Source organism: Pseudopipra pipra, chromosome 9, assembly GCF_036250125.1.
Source record: "Pseudopipra pipra isolate bDixPip1 chromosome 9, bDixPip1.hap1, whole genome shotgun sequence".
In the NCBI taxonomy this organism is placed as follows: Eukaryota; Metazoa; Chordata; class Aves; order Passeriformes; family Pipridae; genus Pseudopipra; species Pseudopipra pipra.
Window position 1 is genome coordinate 10,485,765 of NC_087557.1, and position 21,271 is coordinate 10,507,035.

At 36.2% G+C, this 21,271-nt stretch overlaps 1 protein-coding gene across 2 annotated transcripts in view; it reads left to right on the forward strand.

The window, feature by feature from the left end:
• VAV3 (vav guanine nucleotide exchange factor 3) overlaps positions 1 to 21,271 on the forward strand; it is a 157,432-nt gene that overhangs the window by 111,515 nt on the left and 24,646 nt on the right. For both annotated transcript variants that reach the window (XM_064664542.1, XM_064664543.1), the window contains exons 20-21: positions 15,503 to 15,639; positions 19,364 to 19,429. In XM_064664542.1, the coding sequence (XP_064520612.1) occupies positions 15,503 to 15,639; positions 19,364 to 19,429 (203 nt within the window). The remainder of the gene's footprint in view (positions 1 to 15,502; positions 15,640 to 19,363; positions 19,430 to 21,271) is intronic.

Consider the following 21,271-nt stretch of genomic DNA (forward strand, 5'->3'; position numbering starts at 1 on the left):
GCCAAAGGGTGAAATGTATTTATTCTGTTGAACTCTTTCATCCTTTCTGGTTGGATTGCAAGATCAGTTTGTAGTTTAGTAGTTTAAAGTCTTTTGTCTTAGTGGATGTGTTTTTGGGACTGTCTCTGTATCTTGAGCAATTAACATTTTATTTTACTCTTAGAGAAATAATGGTGTTTAATACATGCTCAGCCATATATTAGCATATTTTTTTAAGCTGAGGTGGGTTAAAAATACTTCTGTATCTTTGTCTTTTTCTGTATAAAAACATTGTCAACATTAACTGTTCTAAGCAAAACATCACTGTTTACAGATAATTGCAAGGGAGTTGGCAGGCAGAAAAAAAAAAGAAAAAATTAAATAGAAGTGGACAAAATGGGCATACAAGTATAATCAATAAAACAAAAAATACACTGTTTTGTATTTTAAACATGCACAAAAATAGTACAGTAGTATTTAAAAAAAAAAGAAAGAAAAAGGCATGTGCAGAAGTTATATGGCCCGAAGTTGCCTTTACTTTCCATGGCAAGTAGAAGGGAATTGCATAGTATTTTGCTAAAGTTCATTGGGACTTAGAAATCTCTTATTCATCTTCAAGAGGAATATTGCATTTACCCTTCTATTTTCCTATCTGATTTTAATCCTCAGGGTGCTGTCATTCTCAGAAGGCAAAACAAAGATAATAAGGCAATGAATGATTAAAAATAGTCAAAAGTTACTGAATTTTAACAGTACTCTAAAGCATATGGTTTCTTTTTTTGTGGCTCACTCATTTAACTAAATCAGTATTTGATCACTACTTCAAAGTAATTCTCACACAAAGAATTTGGGAAACATTGTAAAACTGAAAGCAGCCATCCCATGGGAGAAAAAAGACTGCTGAAAATTCACACAAGAGAAGCTCCCAGAACTGCCTCTGCCTTCTGCCTGAGGAAGGTTTTAAAGCTTGGTAGAAGGGGCCAGAGGCGAGAAACTGATGCTGCTTTTCAGGAGAGATTTTAATATGCTCACTACTTGGAGATTTCCCAGAGAAGAGAACAATGGGGCTGAGTTGGGCTGCAGGCCAAGCTTGCTCAGGATCCCTTCAACAGTAGCCAATTCAATGGATGCTAAAGGATAGCATATGGGGTAAGATGGTGTGGTGCTTCCTGCTGTACCTCGTAGTTGCGTTTCTTAGCTCTTAACTTTTCTTCCACACATTTTTATTACCACTTTTTGAACCAGTCTAAAATCTTGACATTCACAACATCCTTTAACTGTCACTTTCATAATTAGCTGTGTGAATAAAACATGTCTTTTTGTTTGCTCTAAACCTACTGTCTATTGCTTTGACACCTGTACTTTTTTGAATTGAAAAAATTAAAAATAAATGAAGAAATAATGAGTACTTTTTCTCTGGTCACTATTGTGCCACTCATGAGTTGTCTCTGTCATACCCCTCCAGTCATGTCTCCTCTAGCCTGAAGAACCATTGTCTGCTTAATTCTTCTGATACAGAAACTTTTCTGTATGTCTGACCATCCTGTTTACTTGTTTGCATGCTTCTAGGTCCAAGAGTCGTCAGTCTTCCTAGTTCTGTGTCTGCTCCAAGAACTTTCTTAGCATTGGTACACAGCAAAATTAGATTATGATATAAAAGAACCGACTATGAAGGATACTTAGCAATTACTCTGAGATCTTTTGTCTATATGATGGTAGCTGTTTTACACTCCATAATCATGTATGAGTATTCAATCCATATGTTACTTTAAGTTAAATCTTTCGTGAAGGTATGACCAAATGACTTCCAAAGGTTCTTCCAAACAGTTATTCTCTGATTTTGAATCCTGTTGTTCAATAATGCTAACTAATTTTTTCAACAAGGAAGGTCCAAGCAGAGATTCCTTTGGGTGACCCTTTTGTACACCACCTTCTGTTTGAAAAAATATTGTTTCTCCTGTTTATTTTCTGTCCTTTTGCTGTTTATTTATCTGAGGGGGAGCTTTGCCTCTTATATCATATGAACTGGAAGAGAGCCTCATAGTGAATCTGGTTAAAATTATTTTGTTAATCTGCATTAATATATAATCATGTCCATCAGCCTCACTGCCTGCTTCAAAGACTCTAAACAATGCCCCTGACTTTCCTTTAAAAAGTATTTGCAGTCTTTACATTCTATTTATATATATACTTGCAAATTCTGTTTCTGTAGTAGGCTTTAACAGTCTGCCTTGTACAAATGTCAGGTATTTGTGTTGGAATATCTACTGATTATAACTGAGTTGCTTGAAAACATTGCCTTCACACCTTGGTACTGAGACTGTTTTAAGAAATAACTTGTAGATCATAATTAACAGTTCAGCACTGATATTCTTGAATTTATTTAGTACTTAGTATTTTCAAGTTGTGACAGTATAAAAATTAATCTGATGGAGTTTTCAGTAGAATCAATTCGTTCAGCTTTAGTCTTTTTAACCCTTAGATGTGGTTTATTCAGGAAAGAAAGGTAAAGTACCTTTATAAGGGATTCGGAGAAAACACTTGGAGTTCAGCCCTCATTGCTGCTCTTGCTGACCTGCAGATAAATAGAAGATGTGTTCAGTCTTGCTTCTCATAACCTGCATTTCTTAAGCTTCAGCGTATAACAGGGAATTAAAAAGTAACTTCATTATCTAATGTCTTGCAAACGTGCCTCAGTCCATTAGCCTTAGATGTTATTCTTTAACCAGCCTGTTTGGAATAGGACACATGGGAGAGCAGAGACCATGAGGCACCGTCTTTTAGTTCAGACAATAAAGCAGCATGTTTACTGTTCTTGGACTTTTTCCTTAATTGGGTTTGACAGTAACAAATAGCATGAAATACGATACAACAAAAGCTGCATGTATGGATCACAGCTTTCCTTCCAGAATAACATCATACTCCTGGCAGTAGCAGTCTTTCTGCAACTGGCCGGGATCATTTTAGTACAGTGGAATTCACTTAATGCTAGCACATCCTCTACAATATATTTTTTTTTTAATTTCTGTGAGGCCCCTATAGTTTTTCCCCTCCCATTTTTTGCTTGGTTACTCTTATCCGTTGTGTGCTGGTTTTGTTATTTGTCCATTTCTGGTGGTATTGGTTTAAATCCTGTAATTGTACGTCGCTCTGCACATGGCTCTGGCATCTGAGAAACACAGAATGATCAACTAAGCTCCAAGAGCTGATGTTGGGATTTAAGTGTGTTTTCTTTGCCAGGGCAGTATTTTTGGGCGAAAGAACCGAGTCTGGGTGTTCCGCTGGTGTCAGTTTGATCTCTGATGATTCTTTGATGTAACTACAGGCTGTTGCCACAGGGTGTGGTGCTTCCTCCCACCCAGGTGTTCCCTTACTGCCTTTGTTTTGAACCTAATGATCATCCAGTCACAGGCTATGTAACTTCAAGGAGATAACAGCAAACTGGTCATGGGAGGCAGCGGTGGCAGCGGCGATGGGGAAACAAGTGATTTTCCTTCTGACTGGGTTGCTGGACCAGCTCAGTCCTGAGGCTGCACAGTTAGTGGGGTGTGATGGGTTAGATGGGACCCATATACTTTATTGCTTTCAGGTATGGTTTATGTCTTTACAAATTTCACACTTTTCTGGAGTATATAATCCACATTTAGATTGGAACAGGACATAGGAGGAGAACCTTGACTATTGCAAGGATGAATATATGAGTGTTTCCCTGACAGGAAGGGAAAGAAACAAAAATATTTAAGACAAAGTGTGGTTATGGCAGCACTGACATCTTGATGGGGAACTAAACTTGACTCCCATCTTTATTGCCTATGATAATTTACTGATAACATCTTGATTTTGCAACCAAGATCAAGGGATCATGGATGATTTTATTGTATGTTTTCCTTTTTGTCTTTGAAACAACACTCTTTTACTGCTTATTATTTATTTTTCTGTGAGCAATCTTCAAGTTCAGGTCTTATTTATATGTTGGCATAGAAAATTAGGCTATTTCAATTTTTTTACTTTCTTAAATTTATACTAAAAACAAAATATTGTTCTTTGATAAAAAGGAAGTTCACAGAAACATTAGTGCATCAGAATAGATTGTAATTTTTTATATACTAGTCATGCTAGAAGAGAAAGAGTAATTTATAAATGAAGACAGTGAAAACAATATGTAAGATATATACAGTTTTATACTGAGTGGATATTTAAATTGTAGTCTGAATGCCTTTGTCTGGGTATGTGGGCTGATTGAGGCCAGGGATACTACACATTCATGGCAAAGCTGGAGGTATCACAAAATACAATGCATTTTGAATTTCACAGATTGCCAGTGCTTTAAATGTGCAAAGTATGCAGCATAATAACAAAATACCAGGTATATACTGTTTAGCGATAAACAATTTTAACTACATTGTGGTGGTAACAGTGGAATATGTACTCATGGTTTTTTACTTTTATAACACAAATACTTTGTAATAAAGGCAGGTTTTATTCTCTTTTCCCAAAGAGAATAAGTGATTTGCTGTAGCCTATAGAGACCAGAAATAAGTAGGCATATTTTTTAAAAGCAAATTTGTTTTAGCCAAAGCAACAGTGTCTTTTTATTGCTTAGTATAATGCCATAAGTCTTGGCAACATTTGTCTACTGATGCTTGCATGCAAAGAAGGTCTGTAAGGCCTGAAATTTTTTTTCACGTATGTTAAGAAGTATCAGTTAAAAAGTAAAAGAGGTGTCTGCTATAATCAGGGTAGAGGCCACAGAAAAGAAAATCTGCTTGAAGAGTAAGATCACAAGAGTGTTTAACTTGAAAAGCTGAAGGATTATGTAGCATTATGAAGAGGGTGCATGCAGGCAAAATTACTTGTCATGTGCTGGAACCTGCCTGCTTTGCCAGTCATCACCCACTTCCCCTTCGTGTTATGTAATAATTTAAAATGCCTCTCTTGCTAGAGAATTTAATTCTTGTAAGTAACAGAAATGGAGACTAAGGCCTTTCATCTTAGAGGCAGATGCTATTACTCAATACTGAGCACAAAAGAAATTGCATGAAGGGTAATTTAATTTTCATTTTTGCAATGCTCGATGAATAAAATGTCAGCACGTTTGCAGCAATACGTGTTTTTAAATTTGATACCTGTGAAAGATTCTAGGTGGTATAGGTGTTTTCATGGGTTATTTGTTTTTAAAATTATTCAGTCTGTGAATTCTCAACAACAGAAAAAATGCCTATGTCCTGTGCAAGATTCATGACAGTATTAAATTCAGTTTCCGAAGTTGGTTTCCTATTCTCAAGTCTTTTTTCTCTTACTGCTTGCTGCAAAATCATCCCATGGCAGGCAGAAATTAATATTAAAAATACAGCTCAAAATAATTACTTTTGTGGAATAATGGATTTCTACCTTCCCACATTTGTCCCTGTTTTTAAGAGCCTTTTGCTGCACGTAATCTGTTGTCTGGACACACCTTCCTAGCTCATCTATAGTATCTGCCCAGTGCAAGTTGTTAGCTCCTCAGGGCAGGTACATGTTTGAACAAATACATGTGTTAGAATGCCATGCCTGTCTATGGCATTACATTAAAAGATGTGATAATTAACAGTGGTTAATTTTCATGCTGTGTGCTTTTATAAAAAGCAGCACCACATGTACCACACTTTTTAATTCATGTGCCAAAACTGCATTTTACTTAATTTTAAAGAAAATAAATGAAGCTTCTTAGTTTTGAGACAGGATGATTTTTAAAATTGATATCCCTAATTCACCTTCTAGACTACATTGAAATGATGAGATTTCATTACTTTGTCAAAACAAATGAAAACTGTGGTTTTGAACCTGGTTATTCTTTATTGTTTATTCACATAAAGCATTTAGTGCTCAGCCATTTCTAATGTTTGTTCAAAGTGCTGAGCCTCTTTTCAATCTAGGCAATTCCAAAACCCCTTACAAGAACAGCTGCCTATGTCACTGCAGGTAAGGACCAGTTGCCTGAATAAACATTTGAAGTTAAAATAGTACAAAACACAAGAACTTGTCCTTAACACTTTTTTGGAGGAAAACATGCTGTGAAAGGGAAACTGAGGTCTGTGAGTGAAATAAAAATAGTTTCACTCTTAATTAATCACAAAAAGTATGTAGCTATGACCATTATGAAGTCAGTGACTTTGTTAGCTCTCTTCCACTTTCTTTCAGTGCAGTCCTGGAGAGAGTCCTCTCCTTTGTGAAAGTGCTTGGGCTTGAGTATGAATGTTGTTGGATGATATTGGAATTGCACACAAAATTACTGTTATTTTAAATATACTTTCTTGCACTGGCAATACACAGTTATCAGTCTAGGGCATGTCCAAGTTTTCTAAATTGATGTGCCAAAGTTTCTCTGTCAAATTTGGAAAGTAAAAAATAATGAAAAAACCTGACCACTGAAGTTGGAGCTAGTGGTACTTGATCTTTCTAGTACTTGGTACTTGATCTTTCTGAAAATGGCATCCCTTATTACTGCAGTTACATATGGATCTCCAAAAAACAAATATATATATGTTATAAGGGAAGACTGAGTGTTTGAAAGCTGCCCAGGACAGTTTGTGTGAGATTAGCTCAGTTAGTTGCAGCTTGGTGCTGATAATATCAAGGTTGTGGGTTCAATCCCTGTATGGGCCATTCACCTAAGAGTTGGCCTTGAGGATCCTTGTGAGTTCCTTCCAACTTAGAATGTGCTGTGATTCTGTGAATATGCTTGCTGTGCAAACAGGAATGTGTTGGCATTTGTATGTCAGTAGATTCTTTCTGCAGTGTACTTGACTAATTTTCATATTTCTGTTGTAATATTTTGTCCCCTGACTTCCCAAAATCTTCAGTTTCTTTTCCTTCAGTTTTGAGACACAAAAGTAAATTTAAACCTCAGGACTGAATCCTTGAGAGTTGTGAGCAGAACCACCTTTAAGGGCAGGAGAGACAAATGGTCATCAGTTATCTAAGTAATAATAGATTTATTCCTTTCCCAAAAGGCAGCCCTTATGGGTTTCTTTTCTGAAGTTTAAAAACATGGCTCATCAGAAGCATTTTTGTAGTGCCTGTTTTTTCTTGCACAGAGGCAAGCTTCCAGATTCCTTAAAATGAGTGACATGATGTGCCAAATGTCCCTGCTTAAGAGTGAAGTAAGAAAATGCCTTCTGTTGGAGTTCCTTTTCTAAATTAAAAAAAAAATGGTGCTGAAACTTCAGTTTGGATTCTGAATTTTCTTGGCTAAATGGTGCTAATAACACTAGGGTTGTGGGATTTTTCCCTCTGTGGGCTATTCACTTCAAAGTTGGACTCAGTGATCCTTATGTATCCCTTCCAACTCAGAATATTCAGCAATAAACTGTGAAATTACTTATTTCTGATAAAAATAAGTTCTAGCTGTATTTATAGGAGCATGAAGCTGACCTTGACTTGGAAGACCTGAAAACTTAAAGCTGCTACTGAGAGCCTCAGTGAATGTCCATATTCCTGTGCCATTAATTTCATTAATGCTGATCATATTGTCACTAAGCAGTTATCCTCAGAAACCTTTGCTGACAAAAACATTTAAGTGGAGTGAAGTCAAATACTGATGTTCAGAGCAGGGGGAGATGTCCGTTTGTCTGTGCATTGTTTTTAAAGCAGAACAAACGACTAATATAAGAAAAATGTGTAGAAATATTTCAGAAATAACAATCTCAAAAATGCAACCTTGTAAATTGAACAACATTGCTAGACTTGTTTATTTTCCTCGTAATGAACTCCTGCTATGATCTGCAATGTAGTTCCAAGTTTTGTGTGGATCTTTACTGGAAAATGGAGATACAGCTACTTATCAGTGGGCTTTTTGCTAATGATCAGGTCTACAAAACCCAAAGAAGCAAAAGGACTTCCTGAGTTGTGTTTTTCTGTTTCTCATAACAAGTTGTTGATCAGACTGTTAGCAGACAGATTTTTTTCCTCCCACACATCTTCATTTTGGTTGATGGTTGACCATTTTTGCAGAGGTCTCTGCCAAGAATACAGTTTATATATGCAGGATTAAAGAGAAATGGTGGAAAATTGAGTATTTGAAAAACTATAGATTTGACAGGTAGCAAAGGACTGGAAGGAACCCCAAATGCTGCTTCAGTAAGGTTTTTAAGAAGGACACAGTTTTTGGAGTAGTTAAGGGAGGACAGTCACAGAAAGCAGGGCTAGGACTGTGAATTTTTTTTTTCCCAGTAGTTTTATGTGTTCTGTAGCATAACAGTCCTTAAACCTTCCATTTCTGTGGAAGAGAAATGTGAACGTTTATCAGTTGTGGTTTGGAGTGCGTTACAGATTTGTCATCTAAATTATGAGATAGTGAAGATTATTTTCCCTCCACATCCTTCCCCCCACCTTTCCCCAGTGCATGTGAGTTCTCTGTTTATGGAAGAAAGCCCTGCCCTGCCCCTGAAAGGGTTGCTTTAGTTTTGTATCTATGTAAGCAGTAACCTACACAGTTGAGTTAAGGCTTATGGTAGCTGTTAAATGTTTTAATAATCAGCCTTCTGTAGTTTTTTCACTTAAAATTGAGTCAAGTGGCAAACTCCAGAGTTGTGGTTAATCATAGGACAAATAGTAAGACTTAACTGAACAGTAATCAAACGCAAAGCAGTTAAAGAGAGGACAAGTGAAATACTCCAAGCTGAGTCTTAGGCACTGTCAGCATTTCAGCCATCTTGCCTTTAAACTGAGAGAGGGAAGGTGTAGATTGGATGTTAGGAAGAAGTTCTTTACTGTGAGGGAGGTGAGGCACTTGCACAGGTTGCCCAGAGAAGTTGTAGATGCCCCATCCCTGGAACGGGATTCCATCCCTGAAAGCGTTCAAGGCCAGGTTGGACGGCGCTTTGAACAACCTGGTCAAGTGGAAGGAGTCTCTGTCTGTGGCAGGAGGGTTGGAACTATATGATCTTTAAAGTTCCTTCCAACTCAGCCCATTCTATTATTTTATGAATGTAAGGCTTATAAGCAATATCTAAAATTAGAACTTCTAATTATGATGACATACAAAAATAATAACTTAAGACTGGGAGGATTAAAAGTTCAATTAAAGTATCTTCTTTGAGGTATGTCTATGTACTTATTGTGTTAATTTTGTCCAATACTAATTATTTAAATCATTGCCACTCTGAAGACTGCACTTAAAAGACTGTGCTGGCATCTTCCATGTATGTGAGATCTTTAATTTGTGTCATGAGTACTCAGCCTAAAAGTTAAAAACCCCTCACCCCAACCTAGTTTCTTTTGAGCCATTAATAGACATTGTCAGAAAATGAATGTAAGTGGGTTTTTAAAAGTGATTATGTAGTGTTGCTTTTCTCCTGTCTCCTCACCAGCTAAGTCCTTCTAGACAAGCTTTGCTGTTGGCAGTAACTGTACAAAGGCATTGACTTCCACTGGCTGTGGAAATAGATGACACTGATGAGGAATTGATAAATGCAAGAGAGGACAATCAGGTTTACTATTAATTCTGCAATAAAATTATTAGAAGCAGGAGTTTTAAACACTGAAGATAGCAGAGCTGATTTGAAGGATATACACAGAATGCTAATGGACTTTGTTTTCATATAGCCCATGCTCAGATTAGAGCTTTCCTTTCTTTAAGTAGCTTTTAGTATTAGTGTTGGACCTAGATGTTACCAACAAACATGTCAAAAAGTTGTATTTTTTGTCTCATGAATGCTTAGATTGTGGGTATTATGGTCCATCTGCTCTTACACTGCTGTCCTTATCAACAGATCTGTTTTCCTCTTTCTCTTTTTATCATAACTCCTTGTTACTTTATTATCTGCAGTTACGCTTCTTGATCTGACACCTTCTCAGTCTAACTTTACTTACCATGTTGTAAATACTAATTTTTTTCTTTCTTTGCTTTTATTTCAATCCAAGTTCCCCTTCGCTTGTGTCTCTTTAGTTTCTGCTGTTAAAATTATCTGCAATACTGTGGGTGTAAAGTAAAATATATGCAGGTATCTTCCACAAGAATCCCGAGGCAGTGGAAAGGGTTCAAATGAGTTTTATTTTGGTGGCAAAGACATTAAAACTTACAAACCTCATGGCACTGCCAGGCAGCACAGGGTCTCAGAGGAAAGGCAAATTCCCACGCTCTTCCAAGGCTTTTTATCTGCTCTCTGTCCTCCCCTGCCCTCTCAGACCTGAGGGGGCCCTGTATATGTCTGTGAGCATTCTCTCTCTTGCATACCAGAGAGAGAGAGAGCTTACTTTCGGGTCTCCCTGCAACTTTCTCTGAAATTTAGAAGGGAAAGGGAAAAAAAGCTTCCTAAGTGAAAAATGAGTTCTAGCTTCCTGTTACAAATTCTTTTGAAAGCACAGCTATCCCTACAGTGCGTCACTGTTCAGACATCTAGTCCAACGAGACACTGCCATGAATTACTTAGCCCTTACTTTTTGGTTGGGGGGTAAAGATGTCTGGGGACGTACCTGCTTTGAGATTTGAGATGGAATATTTCTCCTGGTCTTTACTATGGAAGGCTTAACAATCACTAAATGTCAGCTTGTTTCTCAGCAGAACTGCGTTCCCTATTTTTGTAGCTACAAAGATATAAAGGAAAAAGGGTTAAAGCGAGTTCAGAGATTCCAAACGGACACTCAGAAGATGGGTGAAAGAAAAGACAGAATTAGGGAGCCTTCTTGTTGTTTCCTATATGAAAGGCAAGTGGCACTGTCTTGATTCTGGAAACATCAAGATGTGGCCTTGTCAGATAGTCTAAAATTCTGTTTCAGATTCAAAGCCTCATGAAGTCAGGAGGCTTTATTCCATGTCATTTGTGGGTTTTTGGACCGGGTTATAAATACTTTGTGATTAGGCCATATTTTCCCTAGAGAAGAAGAAAGTCTTCCTTCATATTAACTAGGAAGGGATATTTAATGCAGAGAAAGCTATTTTATGTCTTTGTGCTAATAGTATATAGTATATCCACAAATTCACCTTTGAACCCGGCTCTCCTGTATGCTGTGTCATTATTTTGTATGTTAAAATGATCCCTGCCTGAAGCCTAAACCACATTCTGCATTGCTTGGAAATAACAGATGCTGGAATCAATTTTGACAGATAGAGGTCATCATAGGGCATGCATTATGCATGTTGTTAGCAAAAAATAACATTTTTGAATCTCTGCATGAAGCTCTGAGTGTCATTCAATGTGGCTCATAAACGCAGAGCTGCTGTAAGGAATACAAGTACTTTATATGGGTTTTTTTGTTTCATGTATATACTGGGTATTCTAACTTATTATGTACTATGTTAATTCTAAAATGTGACCTCCTTCCTTGACTCATAATTATGAGATGAAATACTCAAATGCATGGTATGGTTTATAAAAGGTTTTATTTTTCTATAATGTAGACGATTTAGTACTTTGTAAATCTTGGCTCTATCTTGCTTTCTGTTTTTCTCATGAAATACAATTTAGATCATCAATTTATGTTAGTTCTGTGACCCAGAGCTAGACTATAAAGACTGTTCTTGGAATCTGGGAGTTTTTCCTGGTTTTCAACTGAAGTAAATTTCAGTTATTTATTGGTGTAATAAATGGATAAGTTTGCTTTTTTATCGCAAAGCTGGAAACTGCCAGGCTCTTCTGTATCTTTAAATTAGAAAGTTTCCTGATTAAAAACTTTGTCATATGGAAATCTGACTTCATGGAAGCCAATGGAATTAGTAACATTAATGATAATAATGCATGGATGAAATCCTGACCACAAATCCTTTGTGTTGGAATTTTACCTGCTTTTGAACATGTGAACGAGTAACATTTTTGTGCCAGATGTGTTTCCACAAGTTTTCTGCAATTGTCAGATACTGTCAGTACTGCAACTATGTACCTTGCAATGACAGTGTCTTTAATGCTTATTGTGTTTCACGTTTTAGTCGTTAATGCATAGTAGTTCTATACTGTTTCTGTCACAAATGATCCATAATCATACTCTAAAACACTTCAGGTTTCTGTAGCATATCACTTTTTCTTGTATGCATTATTATATTACAGCGAGCACTCAGGATTCTTAATGATTATATTTGTTGTGAATCCATGTGCCAATTAAAAATGAAATGTGAAGATAGACAAGGAAAATATTCTAGATCTTGTCTGTCTGAACTTCTGTAAAGCAGTTGGTATACTGCCTCAGAGGAATTGATCTGTTATGAGAGGAAGCTGAAAGAACTTGGCTCGTTTAGCCTAGCAAAATGAAGGTTAATAGGGGTATGATTGCTCTCTTTAGCTATAGTACAAAAATAAATGCAGGCAAGGAAAAGAACTATGCAAGCTGCTGCCTCTGTCTGGATGGATATAAGTTGGCCATGAACTAATTTACACTGAAAAGCAGAAGATTCTTGTTGTGGTTTAACCCCAGCCAGGAACTAAGCACCAAAGTGAGAAAACTTGTGAGTTGAGATAGACACTTTTAACAAGTAAAGCAAAAGCTGCACCCACAAGTAAAGCAAAAGATGGAATTCATTCACTGCTTTCCCTGGTCAGGCAGGTGTTCAACCATCCTAAGGAAAGCAGGACTCCATCATGTGTAACAGTGACTTGGAAAGACAAATACCATCACTCCAAAGTCCCTCCTTCCTCCTTCTTCAGCCCATTTTATATAGTAAGCATGGTGTCATATGGTATGGCTTATCCCTTGGGTCAGTTGGGACCAGCTGTCCCAGCTGTGTCCCCTCCCAGATTCTTGTGCACCCCCAGCCTACTGGCAGGGTGGTACAAGAAGAAAAGGCCTTGACACTGTGCAAACAAACCCTTTTTTCAGCACAAATTCAAACCATAGGTAGCCTCCTACTACCTATTGTGAAGAAAATTAACTCTATCCCAGCCAAGGCCAGCACAATTCTAAATGCTCAGAGAATATAGTTCTAAAATGAACAGCAGGAGCAAACAAATGACTTTAAGGATAAGCTTGCTAAACAACTGACAGATTGATTGAGATGGTCCCTGTGTTAACAATGGGTAGGACTTGATCCCTCTCACCCTACTGTTCTTTGTATATGTTAGGACATGAAGGCTGACCAGTTTCCATCCAGTTAAATGTACACTAGCTCATTGTTAATCTGCTAAACTCTTTCTGAGCTACTATAATCAAATTTGTAATTAATGGTGAAAAGGAAGGTAGGTTTTCTGTTTGGAGCTCTTTGATTAATTCAAAGATTTCATTTAGTCTTTTGTTTCAGAAAAACTGATTTAAAAAAAAAGTTTAAATCATATAACAGGGACAGGTCCTTTTGATATTTTCATACAAGTAAAACACATTAGTTGTGCACTCTCCACTTTTGTGTCTTTGATCAATACAGGCTGTCTACAGGCTATCAATACAGACATTGCTGATACTGAAATGAATATTTTTATTACTGACTCAAGCACTCTTGTTGTTAGAGAGTGAATTTATCTTCAGTTGTTTTACTTTGAGGTAGAAAGTGCTTTTCAGAATTCTGAGTAAAATCTAATGTGTGCTAAAATAATAAGAACAAAAAAATAATTGCCCTTGTTTCTACATGTATTTTTTATCAGTGGCCTTAAAAAATAGCATGCAGTAGCATGAAAGTAATACAGAACAACATTGCAGTATCATTGGCTACTGTATTGTTGCAATGTATCGGAATCCTAGCCATGTATCCCTCTTATTCCAGATGCTGGTTTGTGTAAGTCTGGTGATAGTGCATATACATTGTGTTGGGGAGTGTGTATTTGCAGCAACAACATTGAGCACAAAGAACTCCTGAGTAGGCCAAAGGAAAGACTTGGATAAAATTAGGTAGTAAAATTACAGTAGAAAAATAAGATTTGGTGGTCACTATAGTAGAGACCAGCTGTGGCAAATAAACACTATAGTTGTCACAGTTTCTGTAGGCATTACAATAAACAAGTTTTAAGAAGGGATCTGAAGCAAGTCAGTAAACTCCATTAGGGCTAAGGCTGTAACCCAAAAGCCTATTTAAATGAATAGGATTATTTCTAGTGATGTCAAGAGGTGTTAAATCAAAGCTTCCAACGTTGTATCTGCCTAGGTAATTTTATCGTCAAAATTGCTGTCAGATGTTACAGAATTAAGCATACCAAATTATACACAACTATTCTAGGCATGATATGTTTTAACAAGATTAATTCTGTGTTATCTCTAGAATAATTCTGCTGGTTGACACAGCACAATTTTTTCCCCTGTTCTCTTGACCTGTTTTTCGGAGATGCCAATAGTCATAATTACCAGTGAAACAGAAATAAAAAGTGCTTTTATTCATGTTTGTGATTAATAATTTCAGCAGTGTGGTACCTTAAAAAGACCACCAGGATTTGCATTCAGAAGTACATGAGTATTTCTTGAGCATCTTCTGATAAGATCAATATGAGTGTGGGGTTTTAAATATATTATATCTGCATACTAAAAATGTCTTAAACTAAATCACTCGATATAAGGTTTTATAATGTGAATAATTTTTTGTGCATTTGTTCTGACTTCCAAGTATATCTCTAAGATGAATACATGCTTACAGTTTGTTCATCACATATGCAGAACTATCATGGGTATTGTGATGAGGGAGTTTCCTTGCATTAGGACACAGTCATCAGCTCTGAGAGGACACTTGTATGCAGCATTGCTTCTATTTGCCATGCAGTGCATAAAGCATTTCTTGATGCTGAATCAGTATTTGAAAGCCTGACAACCTTCAACTGAGAAACAAAGCAAGGCCTAGTATTTGCATAAATGGAATAATGGCTTACTAATAATTAGGTGCTCATTTTAAGTATGCCAGATAACTTGCAGAAATAGTAAAACTTAGGGTGTAATTTCAATTGAGTAACATAAGAGCTGGTATTACTTTACCTAATGTTTCATCAGCACTTGGGATTAGTATTTATTCATTAATACAGAGGGTAGTAATTATTGAAGATGATCTCTTTCATGTTTTGTACAATTTAGAGGAGATCATGGTTATTTGTGTTTATTGCCTCCTAAATTACAGTAGTGATCTTGCAACAGAAGTAGGTCTTTTGTGGGCCCACTGATCCTTTGTTTTAGAATTAAGTTAATCATGACTCTCCACAAGAAACATGTTAAATATGGCAGCCCAGCAACCTTGACTTTTCATGCTTTCACTCTTGCCTGTATTTATTAAAATACATTCTTACGAAAACCTTACTTAACCCAAAACTTTCTGGTTAAGATTTTGAATCTATATGCTTGCTCAATGGTAGTGATTTGAACATCCCATGTTCAGTTAAAAATAGTCCCTATAGGCATGAAATCAACTTTACCCCAAGAAGAAAGGAGGACAAAGATATTTTTCCAAAGTAATTATTTTCTTTTAGGTTGTGCATGGTACAGTACTTAGTGCTAGTGCCTTAGTCATGTACCTGTTAAAAACCTAGTGTTTCTTTGCTCGATTGCTTTTGTGGTCTTCAGATTTTATCAATTGTCATTAAGTAAAAATAAATTTGGGCTTATGTTTTGTCTGTTTCTTTTCTTTTTGTGTGTGTTTATGTTTGTTCAGGTTTACCAAAAATGCAAGTAATTCGAAACTACAATGGAATACCACAGCCAGCAGCACAGGATGGTCCACCATTGCATATCCAGATTGGGGACACTATTGAACTACTTAAAGGAGATGCACATAGCTTATTTTGGCAGGTACTGTATAATTTAGCAAATGGCTGTATTCTTTTAGTCCAGATATTAATTTATTATTGAGCTAATAACTGTAATTTTTTTCTTTTTGAACAACAACAAAAAATCTTTTTTTTTTAAATCCGAATCAATGTCTAATTACGACTATTTTTACTTTTAAATTGCCAGTAGTTCCTATGTGGTGTAAAGCTTCGTTCTTGCAGCCTTAGAGTAAAAGCCCCAGTGAATAAATCTGCAAGAACATGACATTGGTGGCAATCCTTCTAGTGAAATTGTAAGAGTTAAGGAGAATGTTTGGCATAAACAGCAAATTCCTGTGACTTTTCAGCCACTGCTTCTCTAACATGACAGAACTAAAAGCTATGTTGAAAAACCCCAGTTAAGGAATATTAGGTTTATAGGGGAGAGAAACAGCTCTGCAAAACAGAACTACACCTAAACTTCTTGAAGCCCTCTCAAGTCAGTTAAGGGATAGGATTTTAATGTACATGGGAAAAGTATATTCTATTGATGGCAAAATTTGCTGTTGCATGATTCACATCACTACTTTTTTTTCACTACTGAAATTTCTGCTTAATTGAGAACTATAAACATTGAAAATGCTGACTTACATTCACTTTAACTATAAATGCATTAAAGTGTGTCTCATTTTTCTTGATTGCTTTCTTAATTGTTTATATTATTGGATAAATGGAAATAGAGCTAAATAGAAGAACTTTCAGGATATTAATAGAAGAACAACAGTTGGGAAGCATCTGTCATCTTGAATTGTTGTTCCTGTGTTTGTCTTCATGATTTTCTTTTTTCTTTGAGGCTACAATAAGTTAATGAATATAATATAAAAACTGCTTTCTCTGAGCTGGGTTATACTTTTTCGTGTTTTTTTTTTGGGTTTTTTTGGGCTACAGTTAGGATTAAATCTTCAAACTCTTCAGGTCTGGATCAGTGAGCTCCTCCTATGTCACTGTATCATTCTGAACAACATTTAATCATGGGAAGTAATAAACAATAGAATTGCTTTATCTATTGAAAAATATGAAAATAGGTGTAATCCAACCGCCTCACCCCCTCCCAGAAACCCCTCCAAACTCCACAAAAAAATCAACTCTGCTCCAACCCCCCCCAAACCTGTTATTTAGCACATCATGGATATTTATCATATCCAAATAATTTTTTTCAAATGCTGATTGACAGAGTTTGGCCTATACAGTTTTATGTGCAGGACTTGGTTTTGCAAGGTCTAATATTCTGATCTGGAGAAGCATTTAAGCCTGCTCTTGACTTGGGACTGGCTAGAAGGTAATCATCTGACTAATACAATTAGTACAAGCCTGAATTATTGGCACCTTGTGGGACTGATTCTATTGCCATGTTCATACACATCTGTCAAATCAATCTACTGGAAATTGTCTTAATTGTTATTTGTGATTATCACGCTGAAGAATCTAGCTAGAATCTCCCTGTGTTTAACTAGCAGAAACCAGAGAGTGTGTGAGGCTTTTCCCCCAGAAGCTTTAGTAATAGATTTGAATCTTAATAGAAATTGTCATTTCCATTAGCATCATTTGGGAATATTTTTTTCCCTGTCTTGTCACAGACTGCTTAATGCAGATTTTTCTAAGTCTTTTAATGACATCTACATTTTAAAATGCATATTAAGAAAAAAATTCTGTGAAATGCAATTTGTATTAAAATCTGAAATAGTTCAAGAGGCCTTTTAGAGTAATTTACAGCTGACCTGCAAGTCTAATATTACAATGGGTTTTTAACTTGACTGTTGCTCAGTTTAGAAATTGAAGTGCTTGTAATAGATATGTATGTGTGGTTTAGGTATAATTTTTTCACTCTTTACAGCTCATCAAATAAACAACACAGATTACTAAGCGATGCTTAAGCTATAGCTGAAGTGGGGTCAGACATGTTTTGATAGATGTTAGTATGTTTTATTCAGTGGCTGATCTTATTGAGTGTGATGCCACTTGCTATTCAGGTATGATTAGTATTGAAAATAAGTATCACTTAGATGGCAGACTGTTTCACAGAGCTCTGCTTAAAAGTCAAGTCTATACTTCAGAGGGATTTGTGTTTCAGGAGTAAATAGAGTATGGGGTGCAAAGGGTAACCTGTATTCAAGTAGGGTCAAAGGTAGCAAGGAAGTGAAGAGGCTAAACAGAGATTCAGATCTGTAAGACTGTCACTTGTTTGCACATAATTCTTTTTAAAATATCATTGCTATAAAGCATATTTAGCTTAAGTGCTGCCTGCCTGCTTTCCTCTCTCCTCTGCCTCCCTTGCACTTCTGTGCATATTTGGTAAAGATGGCCGTTACTGTGTGTGATAAATTGCTTAGTGATCTCCCTGGGAAAATGATGCACTCATTTATTGTACTTAGGGTAGCACCAATCAAAGAATGTTTTCATTTTTTTGTAAATCTTTGTTAATTTTTTTAGGTTCAGCGCCGTCCTATTTGAATTTGCTGAATTCTGTTTTGTGTATTAGGGTACAATAACATAGTTAGTGTTACAGAAACAAAATGGACTAAAATCTTGAAGAAATTCCATGTCTGTTTATGAAGATTTTTCCCTTTTTAATGTTTTTTGTGTTGTAGCTATGCCACCAAAAATAAAAAACAAATGTAATTTTTAAGATTTTAATGTTTGTAAAGTACTCATGTTTACTTTCATTGCCAAATGCTGAGAATATATGATGTTCACAGTCAGTATATTAAATTCAATGGAGGTTAGGCATTTTTGTGTCTTTAAAGATCTGCTAAATGAAAAATTTTGCTTGCCAAAATATTCGTTTTGCTGCCCTCAATTTATGTATCTGTGTTTAGAAATTTTAACTGTGTGCTCTGTTCTACCATGAAACGTGATCTGCTTGGTCACAGCCGAATATTTACTAGGACTAGAAAGGTGCTTGTATTTTGTTGTTCTGTCTGGCTGAGGAGGTGTTCTCTAGTTGATGTTGAATTGTGAATTGCTGAGGGATGGATCTGTGATGATCAGGTCACTTTGGGTGCAAATTGGTGGTCCTGAAACTTTGGGGGGCCAGCAGTTGTGTCGCATAAATGGCTCAATTTAGGCCATTTCTGCAGCTGGTCTCCCATTGTGTGGATGGATCTATAGCATGTGGTGACAATATCATAGACAGAGAGTTGATCTCTAGTTCTGTTGGTGTTCTCATGCCCACCTGATTTCCAGTGATTTGCATCACTTATGGAAACCCTTACCTTTTAGTGTCTGAATTGCCTGTTGGATTACTACCCTTAAATTCCCACTGCAGTTGTCTTGATCTGTTGGGTGCTGTGAGTGCCACAAATCATTCTGGGGATCTGTAATGTTGCAATGGGGCAGCTTTCTCTAGATTGCCAGCTGAGGAGAAAGTAACTTGAAAGGACATAATTAACGTTAATGAAGATCTCAGACAGTGGCAGACATTGACAGAACTGGGAATCACATCCCAGTTTCTGAGCTCCCTTCTTGCCTCTCATCTCTGAGCTCTCAGGTCTATCAACTATAATTATTACTCAATTATATTAAAAATCCCAACAAAATAACAACGAAACCCACACAACTGTTTGGCAACACTTTATTAGAACAGCACTTTATTTTAAAGACTCTTGGATATACTTATTGTTCTAAATCCCTGTACATGTATTATCATTTACTATTAGTCTCCATTATGTCTCAAAAATGGAAAAAATTTGTGTTTTTCTTTTTTCTAGGGCAGAAATCTAACAACAGGAGAGCTTGGATTCTTCCCAAGTGATGCAGTAAAACCTAGCCCATGTGTAAGTACAATTGTTTGTCACCTTACAGAAATACTGCCTAGTTCATACCATTAATAAAGATTAATCTTACCTTCAGAAAATTTTATTTATTCTAGTTCTTTTGTGTTTTCATGGTATGTTCAATATTGCTTAAAACAGAGCATTCTTTTGGTTATTGAATGTAAATAGGACAAGTCAAGAAAACATGGTTTGATAAGCAGGTTTAACTTTTGGGAATATGAATAAATTAAACTGTCTAAAGAGTTTCCAGAATGTAGATCAAATACATTTTATGTGAAAGTGCACTTTCTCCCTTCCCCAGCAGTAAGGTGAGAATGCTGTGGCTCTAATCTATTCCCCAGTCACTTTGGGTTAGAGAGAGGGATTACATCCTGAGTAGTGAGTTTAAAAATTGTGAAACTAATATAAAACTTTGAATTTTGACTGCTTGGTAAATTTTCTTCTCTCTTTAGATTCTTACCTGCCTTTATTTCACACAAGAATGTTGTCAATCTAGAAAAGTTTGGGAAAGCAATAAGAAAAATAATTTTGTAATATCTACTGAACAGTTTTGTGTACAGATGTGGAGATGCATTGATATACTAAACATTTGCTCCTTCTCTGCCCTCTGTAACACTATGCATGAGATTACTGTAGGTTCCTTTGTTGAGATTAATTGATGAAAACCCATAAAACCACTAATGAATCATATTTCTTACTTTAAAACAGTTTTCACTTATTTTAGTTTGATTCACAACAGTTTAATAGAATTGCTTTTGTTACAGCAATGAAGATATGCCACTTAAGTGGCTTATAAGTAGATGGAATCAGCTGCTAGTAGCTGCATTTTGATGTGCCTTTAAGGGCTTATGTTGTGCCTTAGTTTCCAGAACAAATATCCGTGTGATCCTAAAGGGTATAAATACATTAGTATATCATAGGATATCTTTAGTACCCCTTATTTCTAGAATTTTGTTTGAAGAGGGATGCACAGAATATTTGTGGGTATGAGTTGTGTTATATTGGGTGAGAGAACAAATCTGAAATAAAGATGAAAATGTTATGTGAACTTAGCTTTCATCCTTCCACTCTCTGCTTATTGTTAAATTTGTGGATTTCCCACCCCTGGCTTGTTCAAGTGGTGAATTTCCCGTTCATGGTGTCACTGTCCTGGTCACAGGCAGTGCCTGTTACATCTTGGCATGAGCAACTGTAGCAACGTTTCAGGAATTACCCCTGTACTTTAAAGCAGAGGCAGTGGCATATCCAAAGGTAGGCAAAACACTACTGGGGTGCTCTGAAGATTGCTTTCTAGTGGGAAAGCTTTCTGCTAAATTTAAAATATACTGTTTAGAGGAGTATTGAAAATAACACTGTTTTACGGAATGAATAAATACTATTCATGAAATGTTACCAACCGGTGTCAGGATCAGAACAAAAAGATAAATTGATGTTTTGCCACTGTTAACTTGGAAGGATGAAATATAAACATCTTATTATGATAAATGATGCAGTTAAAGATACTGAAACATCAGTTGGGTTTTAAACATGCTATAACTTTTATTGTTATTATGAAGTCTAACAGTCTTTACAACCCTCTGATATAAAAATGCCCAGAAACAGCATAAAATCCATATATCAGAAGACCTCAGGAATGAATATTGAATGAAAAACTGCTGAGCTCCAGAATATCTATATTCTAGACTTTTCACAGCTGTACCTATAAACAATGTTTTCTTTTTACAATAGCTAGTGTAAATCAGCAGACATTTTCTGCACCATATGATTAATTTCTTGTTCTTCCTATCTTTCCTCCATTTTTCTAATTTCTGTAGAGGCATTGGATATATAGCACAGTAGGAG